Raw genomic sequence first — 24,169 nt, forward strand, 5'->3', positions numbered from 1 at the left:
TTAGATTTCTTAAATTTTACGCAGTACATAGCTAAGAGCAATTGTTATTACACTTCAACGAATTACAAGAATTGTATACGTAGAAACAAAAATGCCTACAGATTAACAGGATTTATTGTGGTTTACATACAAAAAAGTAAATCCAGCTCAAGTTTGTTCATATATCCCACCTCTTCTTCACCCGAAACATTAAAGCTGAAGATTTTATGTCGTCCTGAGGCACTTGAAGCATGAACTGCACTTTCATTTTCATTGGTGCAGTTTTAGCTTTTCCACCTTCATTTCCAACCTGCAATCAGCATTCAGCAAGAAATTGTAATAATTGGGACTCTTTTCATTATGCATGGCAAAAGCTGACTCGATCTACTAACTTGACCTGAATCTAATCCGAAATAAGTGGGTTTGGATTGAGACTTTTGACCCAATTAATTAAATGGGTTGATACAACCTGATGCAATTATTAAATAGGTTAGGTTTCAGGTCAAAATTTTAAACCCGAAACAAACTTGTATAACTCATTTAATCAAACGAGTAATTATTTTAATCAGTAAGTATAACCCCAACATAATTTGTTTAATATTTTCCTATTTTTTCATAGGAAATACAAATAACTAAAAAAATGAAAAGTATAAAATTAAGGTCTAAAAAATAAGACGTAGTCAATGTTAAAAACCTTAAAATGAAAACAAAAACTCTAAACGGGTTAAGTGAGACGAAATCAGGTCAACGATGTTGCAGGTCAGGTCAGGGTTGTGATTTTCGACCCAATTAACTAAACGGGTTATGTTTGAGTCAAGGGGGTTCTGACCTGTTTATATATATGACCCGAACCCAAACTCGAACCTAAACCCGAACCCAACCCCAACTCAACCTGATAGCCTACTTTTAGGTATATCATAAAACCAAATATCTCCGAGTTGTTGAACAGCTTTAAGGGAGAGTTTGATTTGCAAATTTCAGGTAGGAGATATGGATTTAAAATAGCCTACTTTTATGTTATTTACCAATACATTTTCCATTTAGTTTGTTCTTTTTTCCTTTTTTGTGTGAACAAGTGAATTTTTATAGTTTTGATAGTAACTTATTTATGTATAAATGACAAAAGGTTACCACAATTTTCTTAATCTTTGTGTCATTTCTCATTGAATAAAATTCAAGGAAAATTCATGAAGACAGAGGGAGTATTTCTTAATGAAAAGCGGTGCTATAGCATGGCCTCTCCCCCACCCACTTAAAAAACTAAAAAGAAGATTTACATAGCTGAAAAACCTTGAAAAACAATATTTAAATAATCAAGTGAATAAATATGTCAACAAATAGCAATAACAGTTGATTACAGATAGAGATAACTTACCCAAAGTGATGCCCAGCCAAGCCTAACCTCAGAATCATACCCAGCTTTGAATTTATAATCCTCGCCAACAGTGTGCTTATATACAGTATTCCAATAGTTTGTATCAAAGTTATACCAGTAACTGGGAGCAGTTATTTTATTGAGCAGCAAACAAACCAAGTGAGCACTTAAAGAGTTTATTTAGTTATTTTATAACAAAATTTATAGGCTGCACAGATATCAGCATAAAATAAGTAAAAGATGAACCTTAGTTTGTCTGAAGGACCAAAGCGTCGCTTGAATGCAAATGAGACAGCATTTGAAGGCAAAGAAATGCTTGGAATGAAGGACATGTCACCATCCTGCAATGTTCAATAAATCACCTCTTACTAAAAACAAAGGAAATTGAGAAAAGATAGCAAATCAAGAACAAGGAAGCCAACACTGAACTGAGGGAACAAGCTTTGTGCATGTTACTAAATACTGGCAACAAGGGATGTTTATTAAACAAAATAGGAAATATTATACTCCCTTTGTCCCTCTCAATATGCTATATTTTCCGATTGGGGATGTCCTAATGATGTTCCTACATTTTCTTTTATGGAAATATCCCCACCATTGATTTTTCATACACATGCTTTTCTCTTCTAATACTAGACACATAATAAAATTACTTAGTTTTAGCATCCCTACAATCCAAACAAAAATTAAAAAACATGTAGGCTACATGTAAATTCTCACCTTATAAGAGTATCTTAGATTCAAAGTTTCATTGCTGTAAAAAGCAGAGCCAACGCCATTAAGAAATGAACCTTTTACAAAGCCATTTATTGATAAAACTCTCTTCACTTCTTCATCCTTTTTCTCTTCTAATGAAACTTCACCACTGGGAAACTTGAAAGTTGCTTTTGGCTGCATCACAATCACACACACACACAAAAAATCATAAGCATCATACTTCCTCCAAATATTAATACTTGCACCAAAGCCAACCATTTTCTCTCACAAACTAATGGGTTCATGGTACATGCATCAAGAATATGGAGAAAGTATTAAGACAACGGAAAAAACAGCTTATTTAAGCATGGACAAAGAACCATGGAAAAAAAAGTAATAACCTAAAAGATTTTCTCTTCTTCACAACCCCCAAGTCATGTATCGTATACCAACAAAAGGGAGCTTGCATTTCACATGCCCATGTACAAGCCTATAAACACGGACAAGAATGACACCAGGGAAACATATGAATTTGGACAAGGAAAACTCCTCATAACCAACAGACCCCTTCAAATTGACAGGTGAAAAAGAATTTGGAAAACTATCCATACTAAGAACAAATGACCTCACCAAACCAATAGATGGAACAGCAGATGCCAGTTCAATTTTGTAGCCTGGATCAGAAAGATTTGCGGCCAATGTAACTTCTCCTTGTTTGGCCTGCAATTATGGAAGGCATATTAGATTGTCACTCACAACAGTAATTCATAGATAAATATTGTGCTTGAAAGATGACACCACAGACATCAATAGCAGGACAGACAACAATTAAAGCAAACAATCCTCATGAGTCGAGATGGACAATAACTACAGTATAAAAGCATATGATATTCTCTTTCCTACTGGCTTATATTTCTCTTCAAAATAAATTTACAGAGCGTGTATGAAATGTATTAAATTTTATTTTACAAAACATAGTTTACGCCATACAAAAAGAGAGCCACCTAGTTTTTCCTTTGTCAAATATTCCTGAAAGATATCAATAAAACTCAGCATCAACTGTGAATATATCAAAATAGGTGAAAGAAGTCACATAATAATTATAATGATTTAAAAGAACAGGCCCTGGTGTTAAGTTTCTTACTAATCACCTAAAAGCTGAATTCACAAAATAATCAGGGTTAAGATTGAAAGAACACAACTCCCTTAACTGTCTTATTGATCTCCAATTCAAAGAGCATCATTAACCCTTTAAAAGCAGAAGACAGGAAAACACAAAAACAACCCCAGTGGTGCTGCCAGACAAACACCAATAAAATGCACCTGGAATCTGGAGGAGTAGCTACAGAATCAAGAATGGCCCTGTTTAGTTCTATCAACGATCAAGGTGTACCAAATATTTTCCAAGGTATGGAGAAAGTTAGATCCTCAGAAGTCAGGTGCTAATATGATTTCATAAATGTGATATCAGTAATTCAGTATGGTGTGGAACGTAATAACTTGCAGATAATTAAACATATATGGAACAAGAATATGATTCCCGAAAGCAAAAATGGCTATCCCCTCCCCCCATCCCCACCCCAACAAAGAATAAAGTGAACAGGAGATTCTGTTATAAACAAATCAACAAACAAAAAGATAATTTCTTTGTAAGGAAAAAGATTCTGTTATTCAATTATTTGCTTACTTTAAAATTGGATAAAAACAATGTTCTCAGGCTCTAAAGGAGGCACTATTCCTGATACAAGTGGCATCCTAATCAAAATCACATAGCCAATACAAAAAAACACATTCCAATGTATTAGAATAATGAAAAAGCTATTTTGAGGCTTTGTTTGAAGGGGCCGGGAAAAATCACCCCCCATACAATTCTTTTTGATGAATTAACATGTCCCACGGAAATGACCATCATATTTTGCTTGACAATTTCTAAAAGGGAAAGAAAGAGAATCGGGAGGGGATTATGTGACCTTTGAATCATACGCAGCTCTCAGATGCAATCTGGAACCCAGATGGCCTGAACCTTTAACCAGCGTGTTCTGCTCTTTCAAATTATAGTGGACAGAGAAGTTCCTTGTCAATAAGCCGAGTTCAGGCCGGAAGGTTTCAGTCTTTTTGTTATTCTGGTTTGATTAGCATAGGTGCCTTGTCAAATCCCAACTGAAGCTCAATAGGAACTTAACTACTGTGCTTAGCATAAATTCATAGAGCATTTTATAACCACTGATTTCACAGCTCACAACACATTTCATGATCAGGTTCTATACACCAAGGTAAACATAAATTAGATAGTTAGCCATGCGGCCTTGACTAGAGTAGATCCTGCAACACTCAATCTGTTATAGGCATCTCAGCATGAAGGAAACAAAAGCTATCTTACATTAAAACTCCTTAGCCCAAACTCCAATCTTCCCTAACAATTCATGACGAAAAACTTTATTGGCAATGAGCAGTTCAATCAACATTCTAAAAACTCCCTCCGTTTCATTAAATTTGACGCAATTTACATTTACATCTGTCCTCTTTCCTTCATTGGCTAAGGTCTCACATTTTTTAACCTCATCCGCAAATTCATTCTCTCTCCTCACCTCATCCATATAATTCTATCATCCACTTGTTTTTTATTCTCCAACAAAAACTCAGTAAAGTAACTCTATCTGTTCCTATCAGATTCAAAGGGACAAAGGAAATTATTAATAAAATTTCAACTTTTTGAATGAGGAAATTGCTCATCAGGTACTAGGAAATAGGAATCATAGTTAATTCTATTCTTTTCCTAAAAAAGGGGAAATTTACACGAAATAACGCCAAGTTCAAGCAATCCACAAAGTTAAAAAAATAGAATATACAATGATCAACTACCAAATTATGAGAAATATCATAACATAAAGGGAAGAAATTTCATAAGACAGATAAAAAAAAAGCACATGCAACTAAAATTATCCAAAATCAAAATCGATATATTTCCAAAAAAGTAAACAATTGAGGCTATAATTTAACTTTATCACATTCCAAAACAAAATGTAAACAGAAAAGACTAAAGAGAGGGAGACCTTGACATCATGGAAAGCTTTGAGTTTAAGATTAGGACCAACATCAAGAAAACCTTTGACCAGAGCATTCTGCTCCTCAATGTCATAATGAAAAGCAAGATGTTTGGTAATAATGGCGACCTGAGGATCAGCAATTTCTCCTTTTGGATTATTCTGGAAAGATAATTTAAGCTTAGCGAAGCCATTGAAAAGTTTCGATGAAATTTTGTGGAAGAATATTGAACTGTCACTGTCGAACTCAGTAGTAACTCTCAAAGGCGGCCTTTTCTGGAAAGAAAATAGTCCAAATGACGTCGTTTGTGGAGCAGATGAAGGTTTATCTGTAGACGGTGGAGGAGGAGGTGGAGGTGGTTGAGGTTGGAAAGAGGAAGGATCAGAGAAGAGGATTAGAGAATCTGTTTGAGCGTGAGGTTTAGATTGTGTCGCCATTGATGAAGCTTGAAGGTAGTGGACAGAAGGAAACACTGAGCGAGGAAAGGATTGAAGCAAAGGAGATGAAACTTAAAAAAATAAATAATAAATTGATTAGAATTTTGAAAAATTTACCCATAATAATCCAACTTATTCACGATTTTTTTATAATAATTCTAACTTATCGATTAACCATGAATAATCCTATGTATTGTATCAATTTACCCGGAATGCTGTTGAATCCATTTTTACCTATTGTTCCGGTAAAGTTGCTGTAGCTTATGTTTAACCCAGCTTCATCATTTTACCATGAATTCTTTCCTCCATTAAAACCCACACCCCAAATTCTCCATTAAAACCGAAACAATCAGCAACAATCTCTGTTTTTTTTTTTATTTTTTTCATCTATCTCATGCTATGAAGAGCATTACCACATCTCATTCTTCAACATCAAGAAGGTTAATTGCAATGGAAAGCCCTAAATGTGAATATGGTGTTCTAGCAAAATTGCAAACTGCTAGAAAAGGTTTTAAAGTTGGGCATTGATTTTATGGTTGTGGTCTTTGGCCTGTAAGTTATGGTTTAATTTTTGTAGTTATGATTTATTTTAGTAAAGTAATTTAGTTTAGCTAATTTAGCAAAATTGCAAACTACTAGAAAAGGTTCTTCACTCACTGCTGCGTCGTCAATGGAATGGGAAGTAGAAACAACAATGAAGGAGATGGGTGGAAAGTAGAAACAACAATGGAGGAGATGGGTGGGAACTGGGAAGTCACTGCAAATGGAAAGTAGAGGTAATTAATGGGAAATCCCTGGAATTAAACTTCAACCGGTTCCGGTTCACCCAACAGCACTTCGGGTAAATTGATACAAGGGATTATTCCTGGTTAATCGATAGTTGGCATTATTGTAGGAAAATCGTGAATAGGTTGGATTATTTTAGGTAAATTTTTGTAAAATTTTTTCCGATGACATATATTGAGCTAGGGACTCTTCCGGTGCTAACCATATTTATGGGTATGAATTGTCGTTTTCATTTCCTACTCAGACCCTACTCATAGTCTTTACAAGAAAAATACACGGGTATAAGTACGATGATGATGATGAGTTGAGGTTAAAGAAAAAAAATTTAGAGGGATAGAGATTTTATTTCTAAAATAGACGGTCAGTTGAAGAACGGAAAGAGATAAAAAAGACATTGAAAATTTATCTAAGTTCTTTATGGAACTACATTTTTATTTTTAAGGTTCGTTAATTTTAAATATGAACTTATTCTTTCTCTTTGTCTTGAGAGTATAATACTTGCATGAATTTGATTTTTTGTCCCATTATTCAAAAAATTAGCAAGTATACATAGTATTATTGATTTTGGCTCAAAGTAATATTATTAACTTATTGTAAATCCAAATTCTCACTCTATTGTCATTTAATTTATTTTCTCATAAAATAATTCACAGATTTTCAAGTGAAAAACAAAATAGATAGAAATATTGACACCATAATTTTACAAACAGTTAAAATCAGTAATAGTATAAACGATTCTAGATTGTCTAACTTCAAAGTGAAGTTTGAATACTAAACCAATGTGAATGATATTTTGAAATACAAAAATGTGGTGTTACAAGAAATTTTTGAAGAATATTAACATTGTTTTGAGAAAATATTCTAACATTATAAGAAAACCAAACAAATGAAAATAATATAATAGTAATTTATTTTTTGTAATTTTTTAAAGAAATATTTTTAAAGGTGTGAAGAAGTAGTAGTAGTGAACCTATGCAAGTCAACTATTAATCACATCTTAGTAAATACTAAATAGTACTCCCTCCTATTCAGCTGAACTGTCCCATTTGACTTTTCACACTTGCCGAGGCAACATTTTAACTCTTAATATCTCAAATTATGCTTAATTAAAAATTATAAAAAGTTGATATTAATAATCCTTGTATTGAGACGAATCAAACAAGATCCCATATGACTATGTTTTAACTTATAGATTAAGAGTAAAATACAAATTAAGAGTGATAAGTGAATAGTGCCAAAAAAAAATGGAACAATTCAGCTGAATAGGAGGTAGTATCTAACTATCAAGGCGGCATGTAGTTCGCCTTTCCCGCCAGATTTGTCATTAATTTTCAGTAATTCTCGACCTCTTGATTTTTAAATTTTTAATGTCGTCAAAACCCATGAGTCAGAACTAATATTAGGTTTAATAATATGATTTTATTTTTTTTTAAATAATCGTCACCTTAATGAACTAGCATCATTTTTATATGATATAGAGATTAAACAATTAAGTATAAGAAGTCAAACTCTAAGAGAAATAATGTATTTAGAAATTAGATATATTTAAATACTTTTTCGTTTCAAAATATTTGCAATGTTTTTATTTTTATGCAGTCCAATGTATTAATTTAATTTTTAATATCTCTAATCATATGTAATAAAAAATTATTAAAATTTAATATTGATAATCTTTGCAATAAGATGAATCAAACAAGATCTTACTTAACTATATTTTAACTTATAAATTTATAACTAATAACAAATTTAGAATGATGAATGAATAGTGTTATATTTCTAATATTAAATATTTAAAATGAAAAAAGTATAAAGTTAAAAAGAGGTGGAGTGATGTTTAAAAATAAAAATAAAAAAGTTTATTAAAATTGACCAAAAAATAAAACTAATTTATAGAGAGAGAAGAGTAAAGCATTTACATCATGCGGGGGCGGATCCAAATAAAAAACGAATAATATCAATTTAAGTAAAACACATCTACTGAATTTTGATCCTCTGCCACATATGTAAAGGACAATATACTAACGAACTTATTTGAGGTATATTTACATGTATTATTTAATTTTGTTTTGAATTTAAGTTATTTAAGATATATTTACATGTAATATTTGATTTTCTTTTAAATTTAAATAATGTCAACTGACTTTAGTGATATTACACTAAATCCGCCACTATCGTCGCGTAGTGTCCAAATAATTTGGCAAATTGAGTTGAACAAACATAGCAAGGTAAACACTAAGCTAATTTTTGCAGCCTTTGTTCCAACACTTATAAGTGAGGAAATGTTAACCCATTGACAGAATGAAACAATAGGCGTAAAAGAGAAAGGGTTACTTACAAGTTACAACTTAAAAGTTACAAACATGCAAGTACATAATGAAAAGCTTTTCTTTCAAATTTGTACATATACATTAAATAAATTTAAGATTATTCAATTTTACTTTTTGTTTTACATTTTCTTTCATTTTTGCTTCTCGGTAATTAAGAGGGAAACGCGCTTTTATAACAAGAAATAGACGCAACACGTTATTTCCCGGGGATCAAAGGATTAATCACAATTATGGGTTATAAGCAAAACTCACAGCTTGCTGTAAAAACCAAGAATGCTGCAAAAACTCCCCCTTCACAAGCTTCAAGCACTCGGCACACAGCCCCACACCAACAAAAGAAGTTCACACGACTCAAAAAATTGTCGGGTAATTTTTTTATGTTGAATTAACAGCAGCTGGCTTCCCTCGTCCCATGGAGAATCCTCTAGTTCCATCAGGCATACGAGGGCCGGGAGGTTGTTGCTTTGCTAAAATAGGATGCTCGCCGTTGATTGCATTATTCACAGGTGGTGATCCCACATGATGCGCCCTATTATTCTGTTGGTGATTATGATGGCCCCTGCCACGACCCTTTCCACGACCCCGATTACGGCCCTTTTTCTGGCCACCCTCTTTTTCCACGTTTAGTTCCTCCAACTGTTCAATGACAGAAAACAATCATTACCAAGGTCCCAAACAAAGCTCAGTAAACACAATTCTTCTGAAAAGAGTTACAAATATGGAAAACAGATAACGGTTCATATCACTTCAGAATCCACTTTATCAGTACAACTGCTATAAGCTACTTGATCAAAACATCGACTGAAGACCATATAATATGAAAATTTAACATTTGCAAACCACCTCAAGAATACAATGGCAAACGCTTAACAAAATGATACAAGGGAGACAAATTTGTACAATTTAAGATCTTACATACAGTTATGTGAATACCAATGACAATGCATCATTTTTAGGGTACAACTATAACTTTAGTTCTTACCCTTTTAGGTTTAGGGGGGAAAGGACACTCAATCGGCTATTAAACCCTTGCATTTAAGCATTCCTCTAGTGAAAGCAAGCAGAGGAAGCTCAAAGGATTGCATTTTTGTTAACCAGCACACTGAAACATTGAAATTTAGATAATTAAAATTTTTGTTAACCAGCACAGTAAACACTGGAATACCCACCGTCCAAACTTATGGAAACAAGAATAGTTCGACAGAAAATACTAGGTAGATGACGGATGACTACAGGAAATTTAGATGGTTTGGTCACAAAAATCTATACATTTCCTCAATCCCCAAAAAAGAGTGTAAATTTGTTGTTATTCACATTAGATCAAGTATTATCACATTTACACATAAAAATGCTACAAGGTGATCAACACAGCTCCAGCTCTAGGAAGGGTAGGATTGGTCAACTGTGCACATCCTTACCCTGCGGTAGCGTGTAACGAACATTTCAAACAATAATAACAGTGTTTCCGGAAAATCTACAACAATGTCAGAGCCTAATCCCAAAAGATTAGGGCCAACTTTTTTCCACAGGTCAATGATGAAAATTGGAAATTAAAGACTTTCTTCGAAAAATACAAAGGGGAAAAAAAACCAGAGTCCATACATCCGGTTGTCTGGATAGTGATCAGTCCCATAATATAGTACATGGGAATATAGCTTTATAACAAGAGAAGGGAACTTACATGCTCATGAGAATGGATATCAGGCTGTCCTGAAAAGTCTTCTGATTGCTTCTCATTCTGCTTTTGCTCAGATGTGGATGCATACTCTTCACATGTGCCTTCACCTTCATTTACAGATTTTTTCCCTCGTACTTGAAAAGTTTTAGACTGGCCAAAAATATATAAACCAAGTTCATCAGCAAACAATATTAAGCATAAAAATTCATTAAATCAAATGGAGAAATCCAAAATTTGAAACAAAAATCACAAAGGATAGTGAAATAGAAGTTTTCACCCTTTAACTAGCAGATCATTCATCTACATTGTGAATGGTCTTATAGCAAAGCTTTCTTTATACAGAAATCCAACAAAAATTTAAAAAACTGAGATCATGAAACTACAAAGTGTTCTTTTGAATCCCAGGTGTTTTCAGAGCCCAACAATAGAAGTGCATAAAGAAAAATGTACCCCGTGTTTCAGCAGCGGGCGAATTTTTAGGCCATTCCTCCAGTCATCCTCTTCATTCAGCTCAGTAATCTGAATATGATGCAAAGGTTAAAAGTTCTCATTTATATCCTTCAAGCGTCGTACAAGTTGAAAATAGTAAACTGTATGAGAGAAACAGAAGCTAAAAAATATACGTACAGCTTTCTCAGCCAACTCAACAGATTCGTATTCCACAAATGCATGCACCTACACAACAGCAATTAAATACTAATCAGAAACTGTCATTGGATCTGAAAAGTAACAAGTCATTTAACCCTTCATGGACCGAGACCATTAAAGTTAGTTTTGAACAGATTTCACATCATTTAGGGCCAATGTACTTTCCAATGTTTACCTAATTCCAGAAACCTTAAATACTGACTTAATAAATTATTAACAATATAAAAGGGAGACAAATTCTACATATGAACCCATAATGTTAGGATTTAGGCTTCGACATTGTTTTAATCTAAAAAATCATTTTAAATTTCAAAAGAATATCTCCCAAACCCTCCCCTAGTTGTCGAACACCTCTCCCACCACCCCTTCCTACCTCAGACCCTCCTATGTAAGAATCTTTAGGCCAACAGGATCTCAAGAAGAGCTCGCTAGGGGAGAGGAAGGACTGTTTGGGATAGAAGGGTCGCAGGCAGCTCGAAAGAGGAATAAGAGGATGGCTGTGGGCTGGGGAAGGAATGAGCGGAGTGTCAGGCATTCATGCAAGAAGGGGAGAGAGTTTGAAATTTTTTCAGACAACTGGGAAAGGGAGGGAAGGCTGGTGTGGGAGGAGAGTCAGCTACGTAGATGGTCAGTCGGATTTGACCCAAAGGGTCATAGATATATTATTATTTGCAAGTCTTTCTTGGGTTGAAGGACTCTTTGGCCACATCTTCCTTTATGGGGATAGTTAACCATCTTTCATCCTTCTCAAGACCGTGATCATAGTTTCTTTGAGCGGAATACTGATGCGTAGGGTCATTCAGGTTTTTGGGTCAGATCAAAATTTGTCAAGTCTACTGCCAAGTTCAAAATTTCTTTTCATGGGTGCTGGGAAGAGCGATTCTAAAGTAGCACCCACAGTTTGACGTTTAATGAAAAAGGCACAAATGGGAGTGAGTAAACTGCAATTTCTGTTCATTGCATAACCACAAAGTGCCTGATTACCTTGTTGCATGAGAGTCCATTATCAGCTTTTGATGGCCTAGATGCTGAAGAAGCAACATTATTTGTAGGTTGAGGCTGACACGTACGAATACTCTTCACACTAGGTTAAAAAAGATAAAACTTAAGAAAACCAATATAAAAACAACAGTAGCAACAAAGAAAATATAGTTATAATGTTATATGGTCCAATTAAATAAAACAATACCTAATTTAGGGCCCCATTATCGTTTTTTGTTCCTAGTTTTCAATTTTTCTTAAAACTATAACCAAAAATAGGAAATAACTAAAGTGGTTTTCACTTTTTATTACCAGTTTTCAAAATCATCATGTTCCTAACAAATTTGACTGTTTTTTATTCATTATAGGACATATATCATATGACTTTGAAAATCAAAAAACCACAAAACCACAGTGAACGGGCGCTTAACTTTGGAGGATATGTTACACTTCTAGTAAAAGCTAAACCTCTAATGCTATGTTTGATGGAAATGTATACTTGAGTGCCTTGTGTTTGTCATCAAATTTATCTCAAAATATGTTCTTAGGTAAATTTTGTTATGCCTAACTCGCGCAATTATAGATGAAATACAAAGTGTGGATGCAGAAATACTTTCCGCAGAATTCTCAACATATGAATAATTAATTCATTAAAACCAGGTTAACAATTACTATTACTCTCTAAGTTCTATTTCGTTCTTCAAAATTAGAGTGTATAATAATAAACAATCTTCAATGCAAAGATTTTTTCTATTAAATATTAGCAAACAATTCTATAATTAGAACTTTTTTTTCTACAACTGATCCACTTATGAAACAGAACAATACCTCCCTACAGTTGAGAAAACCTTCATGAGATTCTGGTGACAATGATCCTCCGGCAAATTTTCAGCCACGATTATACGAGACTAATACATTAATGCAAACAAATTGGGTGTCAAAGAAAGTTATCTGCACACAGTGTTATGATTTGCTACAAAATGTGGAAAGTATATGAACACAATTCTTAAGGCAGCTCTTTGTGATTTGTCAGGAGGTTTATTTAATTAATTGGTATGAACTTTAAGACAGCAATTTATCATAAATCATAATTAACTGATTTGGGCTTATAAATATAAATATTGAAAATGACGATCACAAAGAGGCACATTACAAAACCAATTTGCTGCATACAGTTTTAGCATATTCACCTCCCAAAACTGAACAATACAACTACTGTGTGTGATTTCCTAGTAACAAAAGATTACATCTATTCAGATATTTAAGATAAGATCAATAAGGTAAAGGAGATAAACAGTGGGGAAGCAAATTCTTAAATGTCCACATCAATTTACATGTATTTCTACCCTTTACTGTTGCCTCATTTGGAATTGATTGGGTATTGGGGACAAATTTGGTTCTATAGCTGGAAATTCAATTTGTTTGGGGGTTTTTAACTTGTTTTTTCAGAATTTGCTTACCTAGTATGACTTTAATTTACAATTTTTTTTCTCATCAGGTTATTATTTCAAAGAAAGAAGTGCAGATTATTTTTTATTTTATGCTAAAATCAGTATATATTCTTCACAGAAACATAAAAGAAACGAAAACCAAAGATATTGATTTCAGAATGAAAATGGCAAACAGGAAAAAGAGATAAGCAACACATGGAAGGTCAAAAAGCAAGGAGAGACGGATCAGGTATGCATATGCATATTGCATAGTCTTTCTTTTTCTCTTGCATCATCGTGTTTTTTTCTTCGATGAGCTCTGTCTTCTGTTCTTTTTTTTTTTTTCCTTTTTTTCTTCTTGTCCTCTTCTAATCTAGGATTTGACATTGGGTTCACTTGATTTGCTGATTTGTGTGAATTGTGTCAATAGAAAATTGTGTTTGGAAATGGATCCAAACATACTGAATTATAATTCCAACTCGGGGAGGAACAAATTAGGTGACACTGCTACCTTCTCCTAGTCCCAACAATAAGTGCATAAGAAAGAGAAATCAAAGCTATCACTAGGGAAAAATCAAAAGAACCACATCCTCAATTTTATTTGGACTATCCTCATCTCACAAATAATTTGATAGAAAACAACATTTAAGAGCTGGGAACAAACATTTGGTCAAACCACAGCTTGACCACCAGATCTAATCTGGTACCCACAAATTAGAACACATAAATGCAGTTGAACTTGCAGGAAAGAGCAATGCCTGCAGAAACTGGATAAAAGCACATATGCCTTTACCCATTCTTTCTAGAATCCAATATCAAAAATATATGTATATCTCAATCATATAAAGAAAACTTGTACACACAAAGAAATAAAAGAATTTCATACTTGTAACTCTTCCATATCAGACCCAGTAAGAGGATGTACACGTTTTACTTTCTTCCCATCTTCACTCACTATCTGAAGAGGCATGTAAACAAGAAATATCAATATGAAATAGGGTGGTGAGATTAGAATATCATACAACAGTAAACACTGAATAAACCTGAAATTTAAAAACCATGATAATGTCAAACAAGTGCCCACAAAAGAAGGGAAACTCGCGAGAGATACAAGAACGACTTACAAGCTTCGTTGACTTTTTAAGTACAGCTGCAAGCTGAGAATTACTGCTTATGAGAGCCTTAATCTTCTTAAAAGATGCAACCACCGAGATTGGCACTAGAAATGAATTATAGACATGAAAAAGTTACAAATGCAAGATGCGTTAACAGAAGCAATGCCAAAGTCTTAGTACTAACAAATAGGGTCGGTTATATCAAAACAAATCAACCAAAGAAATCAATGGTAACAATGATTATACTATATCTAACTCTATCCAATACTAATCTATGACTAAGAAGTGGAAGATACTTCATTAAAGCAAAAATAATTAAAAGAATGTTTCGAACAAAATTCTACAACACACAAACAGCCAAGGATTGTCGATTTTGAAAAAAAAAATGAAGCGGACGAAAAAACATGATGTATTTAAAGAAATTTTCCATCATTCATAGCCCAAACACCCAAGTTTTAAGTGAAGCCTTCATTAAAAGAAATTACTTGATAAATAGAACATATAATATGAAGGTAGAAAAATTATACCAAATCCTTCAGGATCCTTATTGATGAACTTTATTAGATGATCAGTGGTAGCCAGGTTCACATCACTGAAGTAATACTCCACCTAAAGATGGTTTCATTTGTTAGGTTATTGGTAACTCAGGACAAAGAGAAATGTTGTAAGATGCGTATAGAATCAAAATATTTTGTTCAAAGACTTAAGCCTAAAATATAAGATGAGATTACTAAAAACAAATGAATTCAACTTCTGCAAGTTGGAATAAAAACAAACTATGACTGATGACAAAAGATTGCGCATAACCATTAGACTAATGGAATGGCATATCGGATATCAAGAATGTTTCTTAATAACCACATTGCATATTCCCACTGCATTACAATCTGAAACCCCTTGCCTTGAAAAAAATTATGTTTGTTGTTACCCTCAGTTAATGTATCATACCTATGAAGAAGCAATTATCTTTCCCATCTTAGCTACTTGGCAACAGCAGAAAAACAAAAATGTGAATAAATGAACAAGAAATGAAGAGTGTCACTGTCATATTCAAGTACGGAGTAGCCAGTGTTAACAAAACTGAAATCAGTGACAACCAATCATTGCAACTTGCAAGAGTAAGTTGTCCTTGAATCCATCCCATGTAAAGATTCCTAAAGATCCTTAGTATTAACACCCAGCTCAGTGTATGTGCACTCAACCAAGGCTCCCCTTTCTCTACTTCCAACAAATTAAAAAAAGGTTTACTTCTATCTAGTCTTTGGAAACCAAGGAAGTGAAGAACAAAACTCTGAATCTAGGCATCAAGTGTAATCCATGCCCAAGATCATTACAATATCACCAAGTATCTATGAGAGCCATAGTGCAAAAACAAGGCTACGCCACCGTATTTTAGCCTATCACTAATCTCCAACTATAAGAAAAATCCTCCCAAAAAATATTAAAAACTAGGTGCAAGCAAGCTTAAACAGAAAAAATTTTGAAATAAACATTTCCCAACATAAACATCCCCCAATTGTGAATCGAGATAGTGCAAAAACAAAGTCGCATCGTATCGTACCAACCATATGGTAAAGGTTTTCAAATTTATTGAACCGGTATAATCCGCATCGTAAAGGTGTAAAAAAACGCATATTAGGTCGTTTCAAGCGATATTTCTTGCTTTAGGCCGATATTTGGCTGTATGGCAATCGCGCATTACAACTGTGACCATTACCGTATTTTTTCACTATGGAGTCAAGTTTTGTTCATCTTTCTTTCCAAATTACAAAAATATAAAACCAACATATACATAGCCAATGATATATGTCAAAGAGCACATATTCAAGAATAAAAAATTCATAACAAAACCATTTTTAACTTTACAAGATTCATTTACAAGGGTAAGATTGCATTCATTCAACGCTACAAACAACGTGGAAATCACTTGGCATTAGGATAATGGCATGTTAAAAATGAAGTCATCTTCCAACATAAAAAGAGTAAATGATGAACATATAGCCTTAGAATAAAATAGTATTGCAAGCAAAATCATCCTTTCACATAATATCATATTATCATCCCATTACCCTTCAAATTATTCTACACCTTTGTCCCACTAAATAGCACACAACACGGTGCAAAACCACCATTAGGAGATAAAGAGCCATTAAAGATCAAATTTTAAAAATGGAAGAGTAATATTCATAATGATCAGGTGTACAAAATTTTTGAAGAAGATCCATAGTTATGAGATTGAAAAGAAACATAAAATGAAGAAAGATTGAACAAATTTCCAATGAATGAAATGATGAAGATGCGGGATTGAAAGCAGACAAAGAAAGATCTTCATGAAATCTGGTTTCATTGTTGTTAACAGTGTTTCTTTGGGAGAAATTTGCATAACAATTGGTGGGTGGGGAAATTTGCATAGCAATTGGCAGGAAATGTGGACTAGAATGAACAAATAAAGAAAGATCTTAGTTTCAATTTTGGAAGGGAAGGAAGTACTTGAAAATTTTCTAAAGTTATTCCTAATCTTTTCTCTTCATTTTTTAAAAAAATTTTAATTTAGTTTTCCTTTTCTTTTAAGTTATATTTTACATTTTAATTTTTTTTTGAAATAATTAACTTGTTCAAGGTAAAAATACCTAATAGAAAATTGATCTTAAAGTTTGACACATTAAATGTACTTTGTTAAAACTCAGGCCAGCTTGAAAATGGCAAAGTTATAAAAGTTCAGCCCAATAAAAACAATTTCATTACTTTTTACATTTAAAATCAAAATTTAAATACCAACTAGAAATTATGCTTAGAAACGAGACGTATTTGATATACTTATAAATATAGCACAAGGTGTCAAGTTCAACCATGTGCTAGCATGGTATAAAATTAAAATATTAAGAGAAAACTAATTTAGACTATAATTCCGTTTTAAAAAGCTAATTAGAATATAGCTAGACATAGGAGTTGATATAGATAATAATAAAAATTGCTTTATAATAATATAATTATATCTGGGTGTGCCTTACATAACTAAGATTAATAACATCTTATTATGATTTTGGAAACATTTCATAGCAGGCCAATTGCAAAAACTATCTCACTTCGAGTGGCACCAAAAATCCGCATATCTCTTGACAAATGATATACACGTATAATTATTTCCACTTAATTATACATTCCATTTCATAAACCTCCAACTACAATTTTCATTGTAAACTTCTAGTAAATTATTGCCTCATTTACCAACAATATCAAATTCAAAGAATTAACAAAGAAAACATAATCACTTTTAGCTCCACTCAACATAAGTTTAGGACCCTTGAATAGCAATAATTAACACGTCCAAAATCATACCATCTTGTCCAAAATCATACTATCTTGTCCCGTTTAATTTGCACCTAATTTCTATTTTGGGTTCTCCACCTATTTTGCACCTTTTCATTTTTGATAATGGTCCCACCACTCTCTTTTAATCTCACCCACAAATTCACTTATTTTTTTAATCTCATCCACTCATTTATTGACCCAACTTGATATATCCACTACAAATTAATATTTACACTCTTTCAAATAGGTGCAAATCTAATAGGATGGAGGATAATCAATAATTCATAACCATATCGTAAGCTCAAACCTCTTTGACCTTGGTGGCCCCATAATAGTAAAAATGACGAATGAGGCAAGTTTATTTCACTTGATAAAACAGTACCCACCCATCGCCGCTTCACTATAATTTTATAATTTTCCTATTTCTGCTCCCAACATCAACTAAGCAGCCTAGTGACTACACGAAATCTCAATAGCTAATCGGTGATCAATGCATCAGCACACACCGAATAGTAAGTGCCCGAGACATAAAATTTACACTACACACACTCTCTCTCTCTCTCTTTCTAACGATAAGCAAGCCGCTAAGTGCACTAACTTTACTGTATGCACCAATTATATGCATTCTATTACTATTTCACTTCATTTAATTATCAGCTGTAATGAAATTGTTACAAACAATTCCACCGTATTTTAAGTATTAAGACCACAACTCAAAAGCACTCTTTTCTGTCTCGATAACACACGCAACAGCACCAGGAAATCGTCAGCAATACACAATTTTAATTTTTATTGATTGATTAATAAAATACGTAAATTCAAAACTAACATAGTAAGGAAATTTCAAAAAAAATAAATAAATAAAACTAAGTGAACAAAATTTAAACAAAAAAAATAAAACTAAGTGAACTAGAGAATTGCAATGACATGCCTGATTAATCAATTTCTGAGTAGATTCTTCAGACAAGCCATTCTTATTCCTTGAACCGCCGTTATTACCCTGTCCTTGTTCCTTATCTTGCTGATTAGACCCTTGACCCATTCCCTCCTGTTCCCCATTATTTCCTCTATGTAACTGTTGTTGATGATGATGATGCTTATGATGATGATTCCGATGAGATTCATTCCGATGATGATGACTATGATGATTTTGATGCGGATAATGCTGCTGCTGCTGCTGCTGCTGCTGATGATGATGATATTGGTGGTGATGATGATGATCGATGTGAGGCAAAGGCATAGCCGGAAACGGCGAGTTAACTTGCGGGGGGAAAACATGAACCATTGCCGGAGGCGGTGGAGGCGGCGGGGGTATGATCATAACCATAGGATCACCAGCGCTGAGTGGATTCGGAGGCGGAGTCGTCTTCCTCGGAATGAACTCAGGCGCTAGAGCATTGAGTTTGCTGAAAGACGAGTTTCTAGACAACGAACCAGAAGCAGCAGTCTCAGTCGATACAGAATCAGTAGGTTCAAGTTGATCGGATGAAGAAATCGTGGAAGCTAGGGTTTTTTCGGAGGTTTGATCCGCCATTACTGAAGCTTTTCTAGGGTTTAAGGGAATCAAAATTAAATTCCCAATAAAAGGGGAAAGAAAAACGGGGAGAGAAAATAAAAATGGCGATCAAAAGAAAGAATATCGGCAGAGCAAAATTCGACACCGGGATTGGGGGAGGAGGGAGGACGGCGATTGCGGAGGAATAAGAACGGGTTTAACGAGTTAAGCGCGGAGTGGAGGTGGGACCCACTGACATTGCGGTTTACGCATTCAATTTATTTAAAATTTTCTTTACAAAATTTGATAATTAATAATCCCCTCTTTTATCATTGTTATTAGGTCAAATTGTAAACAAACACCTTTTAAAATTCGGTTTTTGTAAAGAAACACCTTTTTAAATTTTTTTTTGCAAATAAACACCTTTTAAGACACTTTTTGTTAAATTAAACACCTTAATTGGAATTCCGGTGGGTTTTGTCCAAATTCCGACGTTGACTTTGCGTTTTGACCTCCAAAAACATGCGCGTGTTTGCAATTTCCTTATAATACACGCTCCTTTCTTTTCAACTTCCATAAACACTCCATTTACACCCTAAAATCCCATTTGAAATCATTCTTCTCCTTCTCTCTCTTTGCTTTGAAGTTCAATTTCTAGGGTTTTCAAAGGTTGATGCTTTGATCTTCCATTTAGTATGTCTTCTTCTAGTGGTTGTTCTTGTGCCATTGAAAACTCACAACATTGTAGATGCTACTGTGGGTTGCGAATTGCGATAATGAGGTCCTGGACCCCCAAGAATCCTGGGCGTAGGTTCATGGCTTGTAAATTATATGACATTGAAAGTGGAAGAAGGGGTAGCTCGTTCTTCAGGTGGATTGATGCGGATCAAGTAGAGTGGCAAAGGGTAACTATTAATGAGTTGGTGGAGGTGAAGAAGGAATTGATGAATGAATTGATTGTGCTGAGGAGTGGGTTGAGTAGGTCGGTGTATGACAAATCAGACGGTTAGCATGTTGGGTTGAAGGTGGCAAAAAACTGCAGCAAATGTCAATTTTTGGCTCTTTTGGTTGTTTTATTTTTAGGAACTGTATTTAAGATGATGGACTAGTTTGGTTGTGTTGTTGGTTGTTTATGCTTTTGCCTCAATTTCAATATGTACTTTTGAAGTATTCAACCAAACTCATCAGTTGTTTATGTGTTTGAATCAAATATGTTAGATGTTAGATGTTAATGTAAACTTGTAGTATTGTATTGAATCAAACTAGTTTGGTTAATGTAAACTAGTTTGGTTAATGTAAACTTGTAGTATTGAATCAAATATGTTAGATGTTTTTCTTTTTGTATCCATTTTATACTGTGCAGCTTGCATATCATCCATTTGTTAAGCATTCAACCAATTCTCATAATGCATAATGTCATCCATAACATGAAAATACATATAAAGTCATTGACTAAGCAATAAAAAGTAATAATGTTTAACAAACAAACTTCAGAGGTACTAAATTCAAGTGTGAGATGTTTGAGATGAATCTACTGGTTGTGAGGAGTTGTTGTTGATTTCTTCTTGACTTTGGCTCATTTTACCCCTTTTCTTCTTTATGGCTTGTTTTGGAACACTCCCTCAAAACCGAATTAAATGACTCACAACAATTGTTCAACACCATGGCTGACTTGGACTTAGGGTTGAAAGCATGCCTACTCCACCTTTGAACAGGGATGTTGTCTAAATACTTGAAAGCATCATTAGACAACATCTTAATGGCGTGCATTTGTTCATTGAATTTGTCCTGCATTATTTAAGTGTGTTCATTGATTATTTAAGCAACAATACACTAAAATTGCCTTATTTAAACAAGAGAAGAGTTTATAATATTGCCTTGGTCCCTGCCCTTGCTGCTTGCCAAAACAAAGATTTAAAAGTCGTTCCTGCAAAATTGAGTTTGAAGTTGGCCCATATATGTCTGCAACAATACCTTATATCTGCATTTGGCACTACTTTGGAGAATGCATCCAGTAGTCCCTGTTTCACAAAAAATGTGTTAAATTATTTAATGGAATACTTGAAATGGAGCATAAAAGAGCCAGGGTATTGTACCTTTTGCCTGTCAGACATGAAGGTTAGCTGCTCATTTTCATGGACCCAAGTTATGTGTTCAGTAACACTACCAAGATCTTTCGTTAACAGATCAAGAAACCATGTCCAACTATCTTTATTTTCAACTTCTGCAACAGCCCATGCTATGGGAAACAAGTTATTATTCCCATCTTTACCAACAGCTACCAAACATACTCCTGGCCATTGCCTTTTCAGGTGGCAACCATCAACACCAATTATGTGCCTACAACCTTGTAGAAACCCCTCCTTACAAGGCTGCAAACAGATGTACATTCTTTGAAATGTTGTTGGGGGCCTTTCTATGTCACTGACAACAACAAATACAGATGAACCAACAACATACTTCCAAACTGCAGCAGCATAGTCCCAAACCCTTTGGTATTGCTCTAATGCACTACCATGAATCATGTGAAGAGCAATGACCTTGGCATAATAGGCTTTATGATACTTCACACTTACCCCAATGTCCCTAAGAATCAACTTCATGAAGTATTTGAGCTTCAGATTGGGGTCATCCCTAAAATAGTCTAAATACCTTTCAGCTAAAAATTCAGATGTAACTTTGGGATTTGCACTGTGAAATCCACAACTATGTTCACTGGTCATGCTTTTAATCTGCCAAGTTTCCTCCAATTTTAATTTTCTACAATGAATTCTAAACAAACACTTCTGCTCCTCACATATGCATTGTATATACCTACCGTACTTCAATGGGCACTTGCATCTATGTTTACAATATACACTAACTCTTCTTGAATTGTTATGCAAGAAATAGTAATCATACCTGTTCATAATAGCATGGTGCCTAATGGCCTTCCTAACATCCTGCACACTTTCAAATCTAATTCCCTTCTTCAACTCCACATTTTTTTTAAAGTCAACCTTAGGATTGAATACTGGTCCATCATCTACCTTATCATCATCTGATTCTGCTCCACTGCCTTCCTCTTCTAAGTCTTCATTCAAATCATCATCTTCTCTCACTTCAACCTCTTCATCCCTAACAATCAGTTGAGGGAACTTGTGTTGTTGCAGGCTGTTCTCAACCGTACTATCCAAGTTCTTGGTGACACCTTCTGCAAATAAATCACCACCTACTGGTATATCTTCATCTGCAGCACCATCATATAATACATCATCCTCTGTTCCAATCTGTGGTTCAGCATCTTCAATGGTTACTTGTTCAAAACAAGACTTTGTTTTTCTCCTGAAGGCTGCTATTTTTTCTACTTTTTTGCACTTAGGGTTTTGGCTATTATTTACCATTTCATTGTGGTCCAACTCAGCTTCTGGGCCAACAGAAGTACTTGGGCAACCTTCTAATACCTTAGGCCCAGCCCAACCACAATCTTGAATGTCCAAATTCTTTACAGCATCTTCAAATTCACAAATGTCCTCACTTCCAGCATCATCACTATCCTGCTCAAATCCATAACTATCATTATCCTCCTCAACTCCACCAACAACATCCAAAGAACCCACATCCAATGTACTCTGATCATACTCCACAAATACAGTAATGAAATCATTCTCATCTTTCGTTGCCAATACATCAACTAAAGGTGTGTTGGGTGTAAATTCAGTTAAACCATTCATCAAGCTCCTCCCCTTCCTCCTATAATATACAGTAAACTCAGCATCTTTCCTCAGAATGACCTTCCTAACTAATTGTACAACACCAAAAAAATTGATTTCAGAATAACCCACTTTGATATCAAGGCACCCTTCATCATACAACCTCCTTTTCTTCTTATTAACAAACCGTCCCTCATGCCATATTTTTAGGTTGAAAATGCATTTGATACCAGTTGAAGGATTAAATACAGGGTTTTTTGTCCTCATTTGCACAATTACCAAATACAAACCCTAATTTCAGAACTCCACAAACACAATGTACTAATGCGTAACAATTAAACAACTGTATTAAAAATTCGATTTACAATGCAATTGACATCAAAAAGAGAGTAACTTTATTGCGAAAAAACCCTTACCTTTAACAATCAACAAGAATTAACAGAGCAACGAATCTTCGGTCACAATCAACAATGCTGAAGGGAAATATGGAGGGAAGGAAAGGAAGATGAGGAAGATGGAGAAGAAATTCGCGAACAATTGAACTCTACCCTGCGTTTGAAATCAATCGCGCAATATGCAACTCATATAGCTTTTTCAACGTCGGAATTTGGACAAAACCCACCGGAATTCCAATCAAGGTGTTTAATTTAACAAAAAGTGTCTTAAAAGGTGTTTATTTGCAAAAAAAATTTTAAAAGGTGTTTCTTTACAAAAACCGGGTTTTAAAAGGTGTTTGTTTACAATTTTCCCTTGTTATTATGAATAATTTCAATTTTAAATAATTATTTTTTAATAATTAAATTTTTATCTTTAATTTGCTATCATTTTATTAATAATTCAACTTTTATCTCTAGTTTGATATCAGCATATTCTATTAGTATATTGACAGCAATCTAAAAATAAAGGTTGAATTATTAAAAATAATCCTTAGGATTATTTTGGATAAACGCTTGGATTATTAATTTTAATTTTTTTTTGATATTTATCGTTTTAAAATAATTTTTTTGAAAAGCTCTTCAAATTAATTTCATTCAATAATAATAATAATAATAATTATTATTATTATTATTATTATTATTATTTGAGGTAAAAGTCTGTACCTTTCCAAAAAAAAAGAAGTTAAAGTTTGTATAAATTTAGTTGAGACCATTTGGGTTGATCCATGTATAGTTG

General features: G+C 33.9%; 2 protein-coding genes across 3 annotated transcripts; both read right to left on the reverse strand.

Annotated features, from left to right (window-relative positions):
• On the reverse strand, window positions 1–6,257 carry LOC130825565 (outer envelope pore protein 37, chloroplastic). The gene is made up of 6 exons (XM_057690854.1): window positions 5,104–6,257; window positions 2,681–2,770; window positions 2,075–2,245; window positions 1,601–1,695; window positions 1,355–1,475; window positions 1–289 (listed from the first exon to the last, which is right to left on the reverse strand). The coding sequence occupies exons 1-6, from the start codon at window positions 5,530–5,532 to the stop codon at window positions 158–160; spliced, it is 1,038 nt and encodes a 345-aa protein (XP_057546837.1). The 5' UTR covers window positions 5,533–6,257; the 3' UTR covers window positions 1–157.
• A 2,374-nt stretch (window positions 6,258–8,631) lies between these two features.
• Window positions 8,632–19,588, reverse strand: LOC130825566 (la-related protein 6B-like). Of its 2 annotated transcripts, XR_009046904.1 has the most exons (11): window positions 18,741–19,580; window positions 15,025–15,106; window positions 14,507–14,601; window positions 14,269–14,340; window positions 12,781–12,860; window positions 11,956–12,055; window positions 10,951–10,998; window positions 10,774–10,842; window positions 10,327–10,473; window positions 9,628–9,747; window positions 9,146–9,281 (listed from the first exon to the last, which is right to left on the reverse strand). XR_009046904.1 is itself a non-coding variant. In XM_057690855.1 (10 exons), exons 1-10 carry the CDS (start codon window positions 19,341–19,343, stop codon window positions 9,021–9,023), a joined length of 1,557 nt encoding a protein of 518 aa, XP_057546838.1. In that variant the 5' UTR covers window positions 19,344–19,588; the 3' UTR covers window positions 8,632–9,020. The 2 variants fall into 2 exon arrangements, 1 of the variants encoding a protein (XP_057546838.1); XM_057690855.1 differs by lacking the exon at window positions 9,628–9,747 and having other exon boundaries at window positions 8,632–9,281; window positions 18,741–19,588.
• Between the last annotated feature and the right edge of the window lie 4,581 nt (window positions 19,589–24,169).

The sequence above is a fragment of the Amaranthus tricolor genome, chromosome 10 (assembly GCF_026212465.1).
Source record: "Amaranthus tricolor cultivar Red isolate AtriRed21 chromosome 10, ASM2621246v1, whole genome shotgun sequence".
In the NCBI taxonomy this organism is placed as follows: domain Eukaryota; kingdom Viridiplantae; phylum Streptophyta; class Magnoliopsida; order Caryophyllales; family Amaranthaceae; genus Amaranthus; species Amaranthus tricolor.

Coding starts and splice junctions, on each gene's coding strand:
- LOC130825566 (XM_057690855.1), bottom strand. CDS start 19,343: ATGGCGGATCAAACCTCCGAAAAAACCCTAGCTTCCACGATTTCTTCA. Junction 10,474..10,773: donor GCCCGCTGCTGAAACACGGG/GTACATTTTTCT, acceptor ATTTTTGGCCAG/TCTAAAACTTTTCAAGTACG. Junction 9,282..10,326: donor ATATCCATTCTCATGAGCAT/GTAAGTTCCCTT, acceptor GTCATTGAACAG/TTGGAGGAACTAAACGTGGA.
- LOC130825565 (XM_057690854.1), bottom strand. CDS start 5,532: ATGGCGACACAATCTAAACCTCACGCTCAAACAGATTCTCTAATCCTC. Junction 1,476..1,600: donor GGTCCTTCAGACAAACTAAG/GTTCATCTTTTA, acceptor AACTGCTCCCAG/TTACTGGTATAACTTTGATA. Junction 290..1,354: donor TTGGCTGGGCATCACTTTGG/GTAAGTTATCTC, acceptor TGCTGATTGCAG/GTTGGAAATGAAGGTGGAAA.